Raw genomic sequence first — 17,691 nt, forward strand, 5'->3', positions numbered from 1 at the left:
TATTCTTAGGTTTTGGGAAGAACACTGGGACGTTAATAGACTGATTGAGGCTAAATTCTGAGACCACTTTCAACATGAAAGTGGGAGCTAATAATAATAATAATAATAATGATATGTGAAGTAAAATGTTTGTTATGTTAATTATAGTGTGATTACTTTTATATGAATGCACATTTGCATACGTCACAAGTGATAATTCAATGAAGGTGTTTGAAGAATGAGGAACACAACCTTACCCATGTGGAAAATCAGGTACATTTGTCCCACCATAAGATCTTGCAAATCAGTGATATGCCTTGCAGGTGTTCAATAATCAAAACAGTTTTCCATGTTTAGAACTTTAGATTAGTCTGAGTGGCAGGTTCAAAAGGTGGTAAGGTCAATTTGTCCAGAACGTAGATGAGATCCCACAAACGAGGAATTTGCCTGTGAAAGGGTCTCATATGCAATACTCATTTCATGAACTGTTTTACCAAAAGAGAAGAAAGAGGGGGATCCATTTGCATTCAAGCAGAGAAAGCCACTAAATGCACCTTAATGGATACATACAAGAAGCCATCGTGAAATAGTTCACATAATTATTTCAAGACCAGAGGGATGTTAACATCAAGGGAAGGGATACTCTGCTCTCATTCAGGCACCACCTAAAAAAAACATCATCCATTTGTAGATATAACATTTTTAGAGACAGGTTTTCTGGCCTCCTTTAACACTTGTTGCACATCCTGATGAAACAAGTCCCTAAACGCATTTAAGACTAAATCGTCAAGGCTGGGCATTAGATGTAGTTGTTTCAGGTGCACCAGCTATCCCTGACACTGTGTGAGCAAATCCAGAGTGTGAGGAAGTCTGTCAAAGGAAACAAGACTGTGTCTGTCTTCCAAGCATTGCTGGGAGGATGTCTGGAACAGAATTTCTCGAGTTGCCTGTATTAAAGGGAGGTGAACAGATATATCTGAGGCATTCTTACATTTTGACTAGATCCTGGAACACCCCTGCCTTAAGCTGCCACTCTTGTGGGTTTGCACAGGATCTGCTTAGTTTGTCTGCTACAGAGTTTTGCTCTGACAGGATGTATGATGCCTGAAGAGTCAGAAAATGCTGTAAAGCCAGTTCCTCGGACATCATTGCCAACTGGCACACAGAGTAAGCCCTTGTACCCACTTGTTGAGGTACCACATCAATGTGGTGTTGTCCTTAACCATCACAAGAGGACTTGAAGTCCATAAATGGTGAAGAACTTTCAAGGCGTTTATCACTGCCAACACTTGATTGATACTGGTGTGCTTCTGTGCATCCTTGGGCCCCTAAGTAAGTGGCCTGCACTTGTATTCCATTGACATAGCTCCCAAGCAAAGTTGAACAAATCTGTCTGGACAGATTACGCTGGAACAGTAGGGAAGAAGGGAAGTCTTGGATTAATAATCAGCAGTGCTCTCCACCACTGTAACTCTCATTTGATGAAGGGCATTACCCATAACTAAGATTCCAGGGAGTGTAGGTGCTAGATCCCAAAATTCCAGACATACCACTGAAATTTCTTCATGTTGAATTAGGCCTGTTTTATCATGAGAATGTCGGATGTCATAAGTCCTAGAAATTTTAGAAAGTCTCTAAAAGAGGCAAAGTTCCACCTGGAGAATTTCTGAAATACAATCTGGTAAGACAGGACCGTGTGCTCAGGTAAAAAAACTAATTTTTTTTGTCAGAGCCAACTAAGTATCTCAGAAAGATGAGTCTTTCTGAGGATGTCAGGCATAACTTTTGAAGATTCAACTTGAACCTAGGTCGGACAGTAAGGTCAAGACCTTCTGCAGTGATTCCAAACACCTGTATAGAGACTCCACATAGATCAGTAAGTCATCCAAGTAAGGAAATATGTGAATGACAAGAATTCAGCAGTGAGTCATGACCAGAGCAAGGGATTTGGTAAACACTCAAGGTGCAGTGGATATCCCAAAGGGCAATGCAGAAAAATAATAGTGTGAACCTGACACAACAAATCACAGATATCGCCTGACGTGATGAGCAATGGGAATATTGGTGATATGCATCCTTCAACTCCAGGGTCACAATGAAGCAACAGTTTGATAAAGAGGAAGCACTGTCTGCATGGTGAGCATCTTGAACTTGGAGACCTTGACAAAGGTATTCAGAAAGAATAGTTCTAACACCAGTTTCTATAACAGGTCTTTTTTGGGAACCAGGAAAATTCTGATGTAGAAACCTTTCCATTCTTTCCAAACGAGAGACCAGTTCTATGACTCCTGAGTCCAACATTTGGTAGGGTATAGGAGAGAATAATAAGGCCTGGTCTAGCAGGTGAGGGAGTATACCCTTAAACTGAAGTGAATGTTCCTTCCACTACCACCTGTAACCTCAGTCAACAATGTTGAACAAACATTTGTCAGAAACAAATGATGGCCAAGCAGCCTTGTTGAGAGTTAACTTTCGAGACAGGACACCCAGAGGAGAACTTGGGAAAAATAGGTGCTTAGCATAGTTGTAGATTGGAAGGGGGGTTATCCTTTTTGGGAATGTAACCTCTCTTGTTAGGTTTGATGTTATTTTTGTCCTTCCATTTCCTTTTGGTGCCTTGGCTTTTTTTTGGTTGTGACTCCTGTTTGTTGGGCCACCAAAAAACTAACCTACTTAATGGAGGGAAACATTGGGAATATGAAACATTTTAGACACCCTTTGCATTAGTTTTCCTCTGTCATCCCAGCATTTAAGGATCTGATCTGCTGCTGTACCACATTCATAATCTCATTTTTTAACTCATCAGAAAAGATTTGAGTATGCAACCAGGCACAGCTTCTTATCACCACAGACATTGTTGCATTTCTAGAAACAGTATCAGCCCTTTCCATGGGACTCTTCAAAGCATGTTTAGACACTTGAGAAACACTGGATAGAATATCACTGACACATACTTTTTGCTAAGCAAGTAACAATGCAGTCAGTTTATCTGAATTATACATATACCTTCAAACAAACTTCCACATAAAACACTGGTAGTTGAACACCTTAAAGGCTACCATGCTGGACAGTGCCACTGACTTTCCCTTGGATTTTAGCCACTTTCCTAGCTTATCTGAAGGTACTGGGTTTGAAGAAGATGAACTCCTTTTATTGGATGATGTCACTAGAGACAAAGCAACAGCATCTGCAGACAAGGGGCTTGGAGACCAGGCATGGTTGGGCAAGTGCTGAATTTCTTAAAAATGTTTTTAGAGGTAAAAAGTTCATTCAATAGAGGAGAACTGCAAGCTTTCTTAAAACATCTTCCAATGCTGGGATTAAGGGAGGGAAGGTTGTCACGTCTGGGGCCTCATTCTAGAAAAGATCATACACCCTGCTGATTTTAGAAGCTACCAAAGATTGCCACCAATTGAATACATCCCTAAATATTGCCAGCATTTTGGAAAGAGAAGACATTTGTTTGTTTTTTCTGCACCTGTTCATCCTCTGAAGAAGCAGACTGATCTAACTCTAATACTTCTGAAATGTTAGATTCCAAATGCCTTTTGAAATCAGGATCCCTGGATGGTTAAATAGGGGAGTGAGCCCCAGCGTTACTCATAACCTAGGACTGCACCCCATGATCAAATATCTGAATAATGGATCTTGCCATTGCCACCACCTCAGATGGAAGCCCAGTCATAGACTGTTGCCCTCCAATGAGGTGAGTCTTCCTTCTCTTTTTTGTATGTAATAGAATCCCCAGGAAAAGGCATATCAACACTAGTAACAGATTCTGCACTCTTGACTTCCCCTCCAGGTAAAGAGTTTGTTTCCCCCATACCTGAATCAGGCACTGGTACAGTCCTGGAGGATGTATCTGATCATCATGTCATGCACAGCTGTGTACTAACACCACACCATGGGACTTGGAGGCAACAGAAGGTGAGCAATCTGATAGCCTGCTTAAGGCTACTACAGAGTCACAAGTCAGAGGGTGAGGCATGTTTCTTGACTTATTTCTGTTTTTTGATTGCACAAGGTGTAGATGGTTAGTGGAGCACTTATCTGAATCCATCAGGTCAGGGGAAAACAGCTATCCAGCTTAGCACCAAATACTGGCTGCACTGTCAGCCCTGGCAAAAGATGGATACATTTCACTATCCTCACTGTAAATAGCAATCGAAAGACTACTTCTATAGGGATATTAGTCTGAACATCTCACTGAGAAAATTACAGTATTTTTGGTAACACAGTTCAAAGCACAAAATGCATGTCACAATATTCCATAATTGTAACAAATAAAGGCAAATAAATAAAAACAGCCTAAAACAGTATCAGGCAAGAAATAAGTCATGAACATACAAAATGCTGTCAAAATCACTATTTAAAATAAATGTCTAAAATACTGCAGTTCTGTATCTCAAATAATCATAACCCCAAAGAAAAAAACTCAGTATGGGCAAGTGTCTTGTCAGAGCTTCCAAATGAAGCTTTTAATCAATAGCACAGGCCTTACTGTGCTAGTGAGAGAAAAACAGAAGCATATACAAAATTTCTTAATTATGAAAAAACCGAAGCAGCAGAATACACTAATCAAGCACTGATAGAAAAAGGCAGAGAGAAGAAATATAACCCAAAAGGGTTTTTTATCTGAGCTCAGTAGCTGAAAATCCAGAGAAACAGGCAATCTTCACAGAGATCCTTCTCTTACTGTGGCACAAGAAAACAGAAAGGGTTCTGTCTATGGGAGTGGTAGGCAGTCCTTGTTCTCTCAGGTGATTGATCCAGCACAACCACAGACAGGCAGGCAGAAGCAGGAGCTCTAAAGCAGGGACCGCACTTTGTGGTTCTTGCAAGGCCTGCAGTTTCATCAGTAAGGCAACATATTTCAGACACCCAGTCACACACAAGGAGTTTCACTTTGGAGCTAAAGCAAGTTGTAGGATGACAGATGTTTATTTAGCTGAGTGCCAACATTGTTTAACTTTTTATGTGGGAAAAACCAACTGCATGGTCAAAGTGAGCATTTTACAACATCTGTCAGCTATCAGAACCAAGAACCAACACAATGCTCTATTTAGACATATTAATCAACATGAAGGCATGAGTTTAGGTTCAGAGTAATCTGGAAGGTAAATAGCAGCTTTATGGGAGGGGATATAAAAAATCAGACAGAGTTAGAGGAAACCAAGTGGATAATAGAGTTAATGGCACATAGATATCCAGGGCTCAATGAGATTGTCCCTATGAAACCCGCCTTAAAAAATAGGTGGGTGCAATATTGAGTAGTGATTGGCTGTTTTTATGTTTAAAGTCTAGTAAGCAGAAGGATGATCCATCTGATGAAGGGTTAAGACCCGAAAGCACTTAAGAAGTGGACAGTTTCATCCTCAGTTTTATTCATTGTTGTTGGTGGCTTGGCTTTTTAATAATATTAAACGTTTTACAATCAGTGGTGATCTGCAGTGATTCTTACTTTATTTTACTTGGACTGTGGTTGCACCTAGCAGATCTTTGGTGAGGTCTCTATACGTTGTTTTTTGGATTTTATCACGAGTTTGTTTAGCGATCTTGCACACTATGGAAGAAGCTGTTATTTTTGGAGAACAATGTTGGAACTGTACAGAGGGGTCCAGCCTTGATTTGGGCAAAAAAAGCCAAAATGTACTTAATTACACAGAGCAACCCATTGCTCAGCCTTGATTTCCATGTAGTTACTGAGCGACGGCTGATGGGGTCAATGAATGTTAGCACAGACCATAAACTTGAAGAAGCCATTAGAGATTTCAGCTTCAAAGTCAACAAGCTGAAAAGTTTGCAATGGCAAAGGAACCACTTAGAAGCTTGACTGAAGTTTGGTATAGTACCGAGAAGTATGAGGGTATTTTGTATGCACACTCATGGGGATCATTACCCGGAACTCTTGGCCAAATGACAGATGATAAACATTAACGCAGGCTTCTCGTATATGAGACTATTGCTGCAGTTTTTTACACCGGAGGAACAGCAGTTAAGCAAAGAGGTGGAGATGTTACAGAATAAGCTGGAATCGGAGTTTAAGGGTGAGAGATTCATTTTCAGCGAAGGATTATAAAATGCAACAGCAAAAGATCAAGAAATTACAAAGAGATTATGGAGATTTTACATCAGGCAACAATTTCGTATGGCCCAGAGAGAATCGTGGTGTTTCAAGCACTAGGACTACCTTAAGCCGCATCTCATCACAAGAACCAGCTGGGAGACGGGTTTCATACAAATCCAATAACACCAAACCGAGAGATGTTAATAACATGGAAGGTGAAAGTTCATTGATCAATCCAAATCCCGTGAATGAAGTACTTGTACACAATGATTTTCCGCAGATGGATGGTAATGAGAACAAGCAGTCTTCAGAGCAAGAGATGGTTAGGTCTCCTTCATTAACGGATGATACGGTGTTTAAGCACAACACCGGTGATACACATAGACTGTCGACAGCATCAGCAGAGGGAATGAGTGCAGATCTGGCTCTAGGTTTGGGGTCTAGACCCAAAGTACAGGTGTTTGAACATGGCAATTAGTGTTTTTTAGCACACTTACTGGCCCCTGTGAAAAAGAAGGGGAAATGGAAACGCTCTCAAAGCGAAGGAAGAGGAACGAAGAAGAGGAGAACCTCGAAATGACTGGTGACAATATTGTTTATAATTTGTCTCATTATGTACTTACAGCAGATGAACGGTGTGTTTTGAATAAGGCTTTGATGTTTGTCCCGAGCAGGGATAGTTGCTATAATGAATTAGTAATGGATATTATGTTTTTTTGTAGAAACCTGATGTTGAAACAAATGTATGCTAGCAACAGCCAACTACGACTTGGTGTGTTAAGGCAACCTAGTAGTTTTGTTCCCCCCTTTAGTGCAACCATGCGTTCATCAAATGTTGTGAGCAGGATTTTCTGAGCTATTTACAAAAAGATAGAAATAAACAATTTCACAATCTAACACAGTCACAGAGAACAGCATTACGTGACTTACAGCAGAATGTTGTTGTGTTTTTCGGCTTTTCCCGGTTAGGGGTCACCACAGCAGAACTTCGGTCTGCTAATAATTGGCAGTAGATTTTTATGTACCAAGTTGCCAGCTCTAACACACAACCTTCAACGAAGGTATGCCCATTCACGCATGTCTCCATGCAGAAGATGCTCTAACTGAGAATCAAACCGGACAGACTCTTACTGTGAGGCGACAACGCTACCGCAGCACCACTACCGCAGTTGCAGAATACAGATTTGATTATTAAACAAGCAGATAAAGGGGGAGCAGTGGTGGTTCTTAACAGGAATACTTATTATGATAAAATGAAACAACTATTATCTGACAGACATACCTATATTCCAATTTCACTGATATTGGTCAATAATATAGTGAAGTAAGTACAGAATATTCTGAAATATGTACTGGAGCAAGGCCTAATGTATGAAAACCTATTTAGGTTTTTATGGACTGAACACCCTGTCATTCCAGTATTCAAAGCCCTTTCTAGATACATAAGGATCTGAGGGATCCCCCTCTCAGACCCATAGTATCTGGAAGGGGTTGGATCATGGAGAATATCTCCATATGGCTGGAAACCACATTGAGACCTTATGTAGGGTCAGTGGATGAGATATTAAAAGACACCAGTAATTTTTTGACGTAATTGGGAGAATTTGAGCAGACTAGGATGGGAGGAGAATATATCATGGTGACCCTAGATGTTCAAAACCTATTTACGGTCATCAGCAATGATTATGGGACAAGAGCTGTTTGCAGATTACTGAGGGACTTAGGAGTAGAAGATGAAGGAAGATTGGGGTTGATAACCCACTTGTTAAAGCTGGTATTGGAATATAACATCTTTATCTGCCTCGATGATGTCTATAGGCAAGCACAGGGGGTTGCCATGGGCACCCCCTGTGTGAATACTTATGCCAATTTGGTATCATCCTTTTAGGAGAGACAGTATGTGTTGGATAGACACAATATATGGAGAGAGAAGATAGGGATGTACAGACGTTTCGTGGACAATGTGTTTATTCTGTGAAAGGGAGATGAGAGAGAACTTTTTGAGTTTGTTGCATATTTAGAGACTACAACTACTTTTCTTCGGTTCTCTGTTTCTCAGTCCAGGAAGGTGATAGATTTCCTCAATGTGAGAATTGAGCAAGATAGTGAGGGCTTCAAAATAAAGCTGTATAGGAAGAGCTCTTGGAAAAATAGCTTATTGAGATATGATAGCATGCACCTGAGATTTACCTTTGGCAATATTGTGAAAGGACAGTTTTGTAGGGCATCTAGGATTTGCACAGAGGAGATAGATTTTGAGGAAGAGGTGAAGTGCCTGGAGGGACACTTTCAGGATAGGGGTTATAATAAAGAACTTAGTAAGGGTGTGACTGATCAAAAAAGGGCTTACAGAAAAGGGAGGACGGCCCCTTACTGACTAAGCACACAAGAAGTGAAATGGATGTAGTTGCCAACACTCCAGATAAGGACCATCAATCCAGTAGGATTATATTCACTTACAGTAATAACATACATGAGGTCTGTGACATAGTAAGGAATAACTGTAACATTCTCAAGACTGATAACAGTTTGAAAGGATTTATAGGCGATAGACCTTTTTTTGGTTTTAGGAGGAACAAGAACTTAAAGGACATCCTAGGGCAAGAAATGGGATCAAGACAAAAACAGATTATTAATAAGGCAGGGTCCACACCTTGCGGTTCTTGCAAGGCCTGCAGTTTCATCTGTAAGTCAACATATTTCAGACACCCAGTTACACACAAGGAGTTTCACTTTGGAGCTAATGCAACTTGTAGGACGACAGATGTCATTTATTTAGCTGAGTGCCAACATTGTTTAAGTTTTTATGTGGGGAAAACCAATTGCATGGTCAAAGTGAGGATTTTACAACATCTGTCAGCTATCAGAACCAAAAACCAACACAATGCTATATTTAGACATATTAATCAACATGAAGGGCATGAGTTTAAGTTCAGAGTAATCTGGAAGGTAAATAGCAGCTTTAGGGGAGGGGATATAACAAATCAGACAGAGTTAGAGGAAACCAAGTGGATAATAGAGTTAATGGCACATAGATATCCAGGGCTCAATGAGGTTGTCTCTATGCAACCCACCTTAAAAAATAGGCGGGTGCAATACGGAGTAGTGATTGGCTGTTATGTTTAAAGTCTAATAAGCAGAAGGGTGATCCATCTGATGAAGGGTTAAGACTCGAAAGCGCTTAAGGAGTGGACAGTTTCATCCTCAGTTGTATTCATTGTCATTGTTGGCATGTCTTTTTAATATTATTAAACGTTTTACAATCAGTGGTGATTTGCAGCGATTCTTATTTTATTTTACTTGGACTGTGGTTGCACCTAGCAGATCTTTGATGAGGTCTCTATACGTTCTTTTCTGGATTTATATCACAAGCAAGGTTTAAGTCTTTAGAATGAGTAATTCTGGTGCTGTTTGTTTTCTGGATATGTATGAGGTCCATCAGAGATCTCCCCTCAAAAGCCTGTAGGAGATAGACTGCAAGGATAGGACCTTAAGGTGCTCTGCAGAGGATATTTTACTTTTTGTGAGGAACCTCTGTGAATGTTCTAATTGCTGGATATGCCTGGTTAGGTACATACCAAAGGGGGCATTGTACTCAATAATAGGTCTGATGAATGCCAAATACAATGGACCAATGACTTCCTTGGACTTAGATGCCATACCTTTGTTTATAAGTTGCGCAACATAGAATGATTTCCTCACTACTGTAGACACATGATGGTCAAATGCTAGATTACTATCTATGTGTGTCCCAAGTTTTTGACTACTGGGTCAACTCTAAGGGGTGTGTTGTCAATATGATAGTTAACAGGGGTGGATGACTTCCCAAAGGATACTATTATGCATTTCTTGGCATTTGGTTTTAGCTCATGGCTCTAACACCAGTTTGTTGTCTGTGTCAGCCTCTCCTGGAGAACATTTGTGTCAGTGTGGGATTCAATGACAGCTCTTAATTGAAATCATCTGCAAATTTAGTTAGCCTGAGACCACTGACAGTGGCCTTGACATCAGAGAAGTAAATGCCAAAAAGGAGCGGTCCAAGGACAGATCTCTGAGGAACTCCACTTGTGACTGGCCTCTTTGTAGAGGTGGACTGCCCAATTCTAACTTCCTTGGTACTGGCTGTGAGACTGTTGGCTATCCACAGGGTGACATATGGGTTTGTACCTAACCTCTTGAGGTATTGTGTCATATGCCTTGGCCAAGTCAAGGTAGGCATTGTGAACCATTTTTCCCTAATCTGGTGCTTTGGTTAACTTCTCAAAGAAGTCCACCAGGTTGAGTAGGTATGACCTGCCCTTGACAAAACCAAACTGGGTTGGGTCCAGTGTCTGGAGGTTTACTGTATCTCTGTTTATCATTTCCATGATAATTCTTTTCTTGGATTCATGAATCTTTTTTCAACCAAAACCCCAATGCATATGAAATAGATTATGAAACAAACATATATTCTTATTATATTGTGATCAAAGTTTTAATTAAGGAAATTTTTGTCCACACATTATTAATGCACTCGAAGAAAAAAAAAACTATAATCATATACAAATATCATGTTATTTGTAATTACAGTAATAAATCAAACAAATGTTAATTGCCTTATCTTAGCCAATAAATACAAACAACAAATTATTTCATTGTAACAGTAGTATTTGCAGTTTATAACACCTGATTTTCTTGGGGTGACTTCTTCTAGTTTAGACTTATTTAATTTTAGATAACAAATATATCATAATTAATACATTTTTGTGGCTGGATTCATAAAGTTTACCACAGAGTGTACACAATGTGTACACTTAGTGTAACCTTTTTGAGTGAATAGACAGTACAAGTATTGTGATAGGGATGTTCTTAAATACAAATGTACACGAAGTGTGGTAACTTCTCCAAGTCTTTTGGGTTTCAAATACTATGAGGAAAATGTACTCCATTCCTTAGTCAAAGTATTATTAAAGTTCATGAAATTAGTATTGTTTCAGTTTTTGATGTCAGCCAGAAGTGTTCTTCACAACACCCACAATGTGCCCAGTAATGACTCCTTCTGCAATTCATATGGAGCTACATATATCGGTAACATATCTAAGTACGATTGTAAATTATTTTTTACAAGACCCATTGCTCCTACTACTACTGGAACTGTCTGGGTATCTTTCTTCCACACTGCCCTCATTTCTGCCTGCAAATCCTGATATTTTATAACTTTGTCTCTCTCTCTCTCTCTGTAAGAAGCTGTAGTCACTGGGTGTAGCAATTTCAATGATCAATGCTACTTTTGTTTTCTTTTCATGAACTACAATATTTGGTTTTCTCACATCTATTTTTTGAACTGTTGATAATGGGTGACCCCATGTAAAATAAATTTCATAATTTTCTATAATGTTTTATGCCTCATGTTTCCAGTGTTTTTCAGCTACTTCAATATTGTAATGTTTGTGCAATCCCCAATGCAACATTTTGCCACATTATTATGCCTTTCGGTATACAGGCTTCTGTCATTAATATATCATAACCAGTAACAAGATGTGCAACTGTTTCCAATTCTGTTTTAGAAAACCTACATTTGTCTGTTTCTCCCACATGTTCAGTGGGCATTGCAAACCATCGTGTATGTAGTCCACTATCTCGGGACGACAATATTAACCTTTCGTCTTTTGGTTTAAATTCACCTCTCCTTATCCATTTCTGTGTTTGCTCCTGGTCAACATGAGGTTGTTCCAAGAGTATTCTATACCTACAACTAAATGTATGCATTTTCCACATTCCTTGCCTTCTCATCTGATCTTTCACCTTAAATTCTTTCTTTTTTTTTGGCATATTCAATTGCTGATTGATTTTTAATCTTTACGAATCCCCTATTTATCTGTAAAATGACACCATAGAGTTATAAATGGGTTCTGAGCCATTAAAGTATATTATTCAGTGTGAGAATGATCACAGGAAAATAATTAAAAAAAAAAAAACAATAAACTGCACATATATAATATTGAGAGACAATTTACCTTCCTTATATACAGAAATGGAGCTCACGCTGTAATTGTAGGCCGTAATTTCTTTGACTAGCGCAGAAGTAATATTCGTTGTATTTTGTATAGTGACACTCATTATTACTTCAGAATCGATAATGACACTTCCTTTTCTATTTAAAAAAAATATTAATTTTTAGAATATTTCCACTTCTACTGATTCACAGTATTTATGACATGAGGTCATGGTGTATAAATAGGAAAATATACTAATACAGAAAACATTTTTCTGTCACAATCTTGAAAAAGAACAGTCCTAATGCAATCACTGTCTAAAAAAGAACAGTCCTAAATACAATATCAATTGTATACATCAGTGAACACAAAGAAAATCATAACAGGCATGAAATGTACTACAGATATTATGTTGAAAAGCACTATAGTTATTTTTTTTATTTACATGAGTATGGTTTCAGAAAAATATCATATAATGCATAATTCAAAAGCATGAATTTCTCCAATTAAAGTTTAGATACTCACCGTGACACACAGATGAGCCAACAATTAAATCTGAGAAGAACAGCAGCAGAAAGTAAAATAGTGTTTAAAAGTTGTTAGAATTTTGTCTAATCACACTTATAAACAGAAAGTGTGTCAGAATGAGGTGTTTATCAAAATTTTAAACCTGCTGGTTCTGTAGATAGGCATTTTGTTTCTGCCTGCTGTCTGTTTGAAACACTTCTTATGTCTACACTTTTTTTCTGTAGCTGGTAGTACACGGAGCAGATAATACTCATGCACTACAAGAATTATAATTAAATTACTGATTATAACTTATTGTTATGTTATTGCAACATGGGTAATGATATTCACCTCTCAAGCTTCACTCTCAGGGAATTTCTTGGCACCCATGTCTTGACAACATAATACGCTGGTTATGATCAGGAACGCAATCATTATTTTCTCTACAGGAGTGAAAAAACTGATTCTAAAAACTCCCATTGAGGCCATCATGCTCTAGGCCTATTCTGTTTTACTTATATCCTTTCCAGAGCGTCTCATTTTATACGTATAAGGTAGATGCTAACATCATTGTCAGAAGCATATACTTAATTTCACCTACATACACCAGCTGTGAGTAACAGTCTATATATATATATATATATATATATATATATATATATATATACATATTACTCATATAGTGTACTGTAGATCCATCATATTCACTGGCATACTACCAGCAATGACAAAGTCTAACTCCATTCTCCCAAAACCAGAGAATAAACCATTTGTCGGTGGTATACATCTACTACAGGTCTATCCCTTTCACACTCTAGCAACTAACTGAAGTTAAATGAATCTAGGTCACTGGAATTAGAGATGGAATTACAAATGAAAGCTCACTTTCCAGGCCATTTGCTGTACTTGTTCACTTATTTCTTACACAAAACTTCATGGATAAAATGCTAAAGACCCTTTCAACATCTGCATGTGTTCTGTTTTCATATTTAGCCAGCATGCTTACTTCTTTTTATTGCATAGAATATGTGAAATGCAATTAAATTATTTTTTTTTCATAGAAGATGATTTAGAAATTAAACTTGGAAGGAGAAAAAAGAACAGGCTACTGTCTAGACGTGGCAAGACACCGTTGACCTAGGTGGGCTCTTTCTGTAGTAGCAGTGCAGTAACAATAGAAGAGGAGGGCAAGAATGTTATAGAAAGACTAAAGCAAAGTGGCAGTGTTACATAACATTTATTGTATATGTATGCAATAAGGAAGGAGGGGCTTTGCACAGTATAGCTATTACCACATCTTGTTTTGCCATACTTACAAAATCGTATGTATATGTTTAGTAGATCATGCATGATAATGTTATGCTTTGTAGTGCATCTCCCTCAAATCTCTTTCCTGGCTCAAACTCCCCCACCATCTACTAACTTCTGAATTTCTCAACATCCACTCTATCCTTAATAAACCTATCTTCTTCCCTGCCAGCTCATCCCATATCTCATTATGCACCCCAACACTCTCTCTCAGGAGCCCTGACTGGTTCCTCTTGGATATCTATAACCCAAAAAAGTATCGGCCAACAACTATACAGCTACACTCCTGCTGTTGTTTGGAACAAACTCCCACTTACTGTCAGTTCCATCACTAACACTCATAGCTTCAAAATGGCCTCGAAAGAAACACTATTAAACTCTGGAATCTGTTCATGTAAAAATACTAACTAAAATACTGTCTCTGCCCCTTCGACACTTTCTACTCTATCTACTAATCTTCCACTCTCTCCCTTTGACCCTTTCTATTCATTCTACTAATCTTCCACCCTCCCCTCCCTCTTCCTTTCTCCCCTCCACCTAAATGTTTACTAGTATTCATTACCTGGAGATTCTTCCTCTCTGTGCTCCCTATACACTACTCTCACACCATTTCCTGCTAGGCGATACTATACCATACTATTTTGTCTACCTCCCTCTACTGATCTTTCATCTCATACTCCACTTCCTATGCATCCTACTTTTTACCCTCCTCTACATTTTGAACCAAGAACTTCTGTATTGCAGATATTATATTATCTTAGAACTTAAATTTTCACAAGTACTTTTGTTGTTACAACCTTTTTGTTAGCCATATGTGCATCTGTATCTAAGTTTTTACTCATATCTGTTATTCCAGTCTTAGAATGTTTCACTCTTGCCTTGCAATTTATTATATGTAATTGTATTTCTTACTGTGGACCTTTTCTCCCTGGGTCTCCGCTGAAAATGTGTTTTAGCTCGGTCAGACATACCCAGTTTGCAAATGTCAAATAAATACATAAATAAATAAATAGTGTGTTTTGTATAAAATTATTCATCAGTTATTGTAACTAAATAGTTGTTGTACAAGGTTATAACTTTTAAATTATGTGAATATCGCATGTGATAATTTCAGAGTAGTTATAGCAGTATGGGAAGAAAGGCATATCCCAGATGACTGGAGAATAAGCATATTGGTGGTGCCAGTGTACAAAAGTAAGGGGGAAATTCACAACTGTGAGCACTACAGAGGTATCAAAGTCCTGTCATATGACATGAAAGTTGTGGACAGGGTGACTGATCAGCAATATGCTGAGTTTTAGAAAGTAAGATACGAGATGAGCAGTTCGGATTCAGATCAGGATGCAGCTCAATCAGCCTGATGTTTGCAGTGAGACAGAGATTTGAGAAGAAACTACAGATGAAGAAAGAGTCCAACAGGGCATTCCTAGATTTGTAGAATTAGTGCAGGCTATGCACAAGGACTCAATGACTGAGGTGTAAACAGTGTCTGGTCTCACTGAGGGGCTCCCAGTGGGACTGGGCATGCATCAAGGTTCATCTCTGAGCTCACTGCTGTTCATACTGTTAGGGGACTACATTAGCGAACAGGCTGCACGGGACAGATCAACAAAGCTGCTGTATGCAGATGATGTGGCATTACAGGCAGACTCTGAGAAAGTACTTCACCAAAGGACAGGGGCATGGAATGCAACACTGAAGGTACATGGAATGAAATTGAGTAAGTGTAAGGCAGTTGTAATGACAGTAAAAGGTGGAAATCAGAAGATGCTAAGATTTGAGACAGAAAGGAAAATACTGGAACAGGTTAACAGAGTCAAATATCTGGGAGGGATAGTTGAGAAGAAGGGAAGTCAAAATGAGGAGGTCACAACTAGAATCAGAGGGATGGCAGCCAGGTGGCACAGCATGTCAGGGGTAATGTATGACAGAAGAATGCCAAGGAAGCTGAGAAGTAAGGTGTACAAAACAGTGATATGACCAGTACTACTTTATAGTATGGAAACCTGGCCAGTAAAGGCAGAGCAGTTCAGGAAGCCAGATGTGATGGAGAAGAAATGGCTGAGATGGGTGGTAAGATGCACACTGTAGGGTAGATGAAGAAATTAGGACATCTGAGCAGAAGCAAAAGTAGCTCCAGTTGCAATGAAGGTCAAATAGACCTTGTCAAGCATGATTGTTGAAGAAAGTAGCAGGGTGACATTAAATAGAGATGGCAACAGTTGACATGACAACTTGACCCAGTTTAGAAAAAGGGGGTCGATGATAATGATGAGTTTTAGGGTATCAGTAGAAATGCTCCCAATAGATAGTAACACCAAGAACACCCACTCTAGTTTACCACCCAAGATTCTTTCCCAAACTATCCTATTCCTTGTCCCTATAAATATCACATTACATCTCAACAACCAACCCAGTAGCCTCCCAACATTTTCTAATCCTAATTTACAACAAAGATAGAACCCAAGTTGAATAAGATGCCCCTAACCCAGATTTATTTACTATTCCTCTTTACTTTACTAACATTCATCACCAATTATCAAGTCTACCTCTTTCAGCTACTTAGGACTTCAAATAATCCTCATAAAGAATATCAGCATCTACCCACACTATAACACCTTATCTCTACAAACAAATCACATCTAATTTATTTATCTATAAATATCTCAAAACTAAGTATCCAAATCTATGATCAAAATACCAAACTAAGACCTAAATATAACTGGCCACAATTTTCCCTCTGTAAAATATCATTTCAAAAAATTAGCAGCGATATTCGTCCTAAACCATGTCCCACTTTTCATAAAACCATCACTTCTAATTCCAAAATAAAGGAGTCACCTAATACAGCTCAGCAAAAAACATAAATCAAACTCACCCTACTAAATAGGAACCTAAGAAGTATGTGGAATAAAAGTCATGACATACATGCCTACCTTGCCACATACACTCCTGATGTAGTCATAGCTACTGAAACCTGGTTAAAAAGAAATAAAGGGTAATGAGACCCCCCCTCCCCCAAGGATACAATATATTCAGGCATGACAGACAAAACAAGCATGCAGGTAGTGTAGTAATCATCTACAAAAGTTCCCTAAATATCAGCTTACTTCCTCAGTAAACACAGGAGTTTGAATGGAGAGATTATGACTCAGTTTCTCATCCAGAAAAAAAGAGGTCATTGTTCCCCTCTACTCATCACTCATTAGACCCATTATAGAGTACAACGTCCCTTTTGGTAAGTACCTCACAAGACATCTACAACAAATGGAAAGGCCACATAAATAACTCACAGAGGGGATTACTGGCCTCAAACAGATGCCCTACGCAGACCATTTCAAAAAACTCCAGCTTTACTCTGTCACATATCGCCTACTCAGAGGCGATCTCTGCCTAACATACAAAGCTATGTCAAACCCAGATCTGTTGGACATGCTCCACTTAAAGAAATCCTAATCGCTCAGAGCTACATGCTCTAGGGACCTAAACCTTGTCACCACAATAAACAGAACATGCTGGAGGGATAGATTCCTATTCCAGAGACTTCCCATACTCTGGAACAGACTACCTATCTATGTCAAACAGAGCTCCTCATTAGCACTCCAAGACAAATCTTGATGAAAGAAAGTTACTGTTTGTCGTTTTTGCATTTAAGTTACCTGTAACACATTGCAGTTAAGTTACCTGGCACATGCTCACTAAAGCAATTATATAAGTCAGCACTAAAAAATTAAAAGCACTGCACCCTCACAAACTCCCCTTGAGTACCTTGTTCCCCATTGGCCCTTTTTTTCAATTATAAAGGAATTCCCAATACTATTCTAGCATGTCCAAAGGTCAGTTGTCAATCTCCTC

The 17,691-nt window shown here is 38.8% G+C and overlaps 1 protein-coding gene across 2 annotated transcripts in view; it reads right to left on the reverse strand.

The window, feature by feature from the left end:
- The window catches only part of LOC122794329 (mucin-3A-like), a 1,511,548-nt gene that overhangs the window by 943,771 nt on the left and 550,086 nt on the right, over nucleotides 1-17,691 (reverse strand). For both annotated transcript variants that reach the window (XM_044062634.1, XM_044062633.1), the window contains one exon: nucleotides 12,043-12,179. In XM_044062634.1, coding sequence (XP_043918569.1) covers nucleotides 12,043-12,179 — 137 coding nt within the window. The remainder of the gene's footprint in view (nucleotides 1-12,042; nucleotides 12,180-17,691) is intronic.

Source organism: Protopterus annectens, chromosome 2.part1 (genome assembly GCF_019279795.1).
Source record: "Protopterus annectens isolate FY-2018-M chromosome 2.part1, PAN1.0, whole genome shotgun sequence".
Classification (NCBI taxonomy): domain Eukaryota; kingdom Metazoa; phylum Chordata; order Ceratodontiformes; family Protopteridae; genus Protopterus; species Protopterus annectens.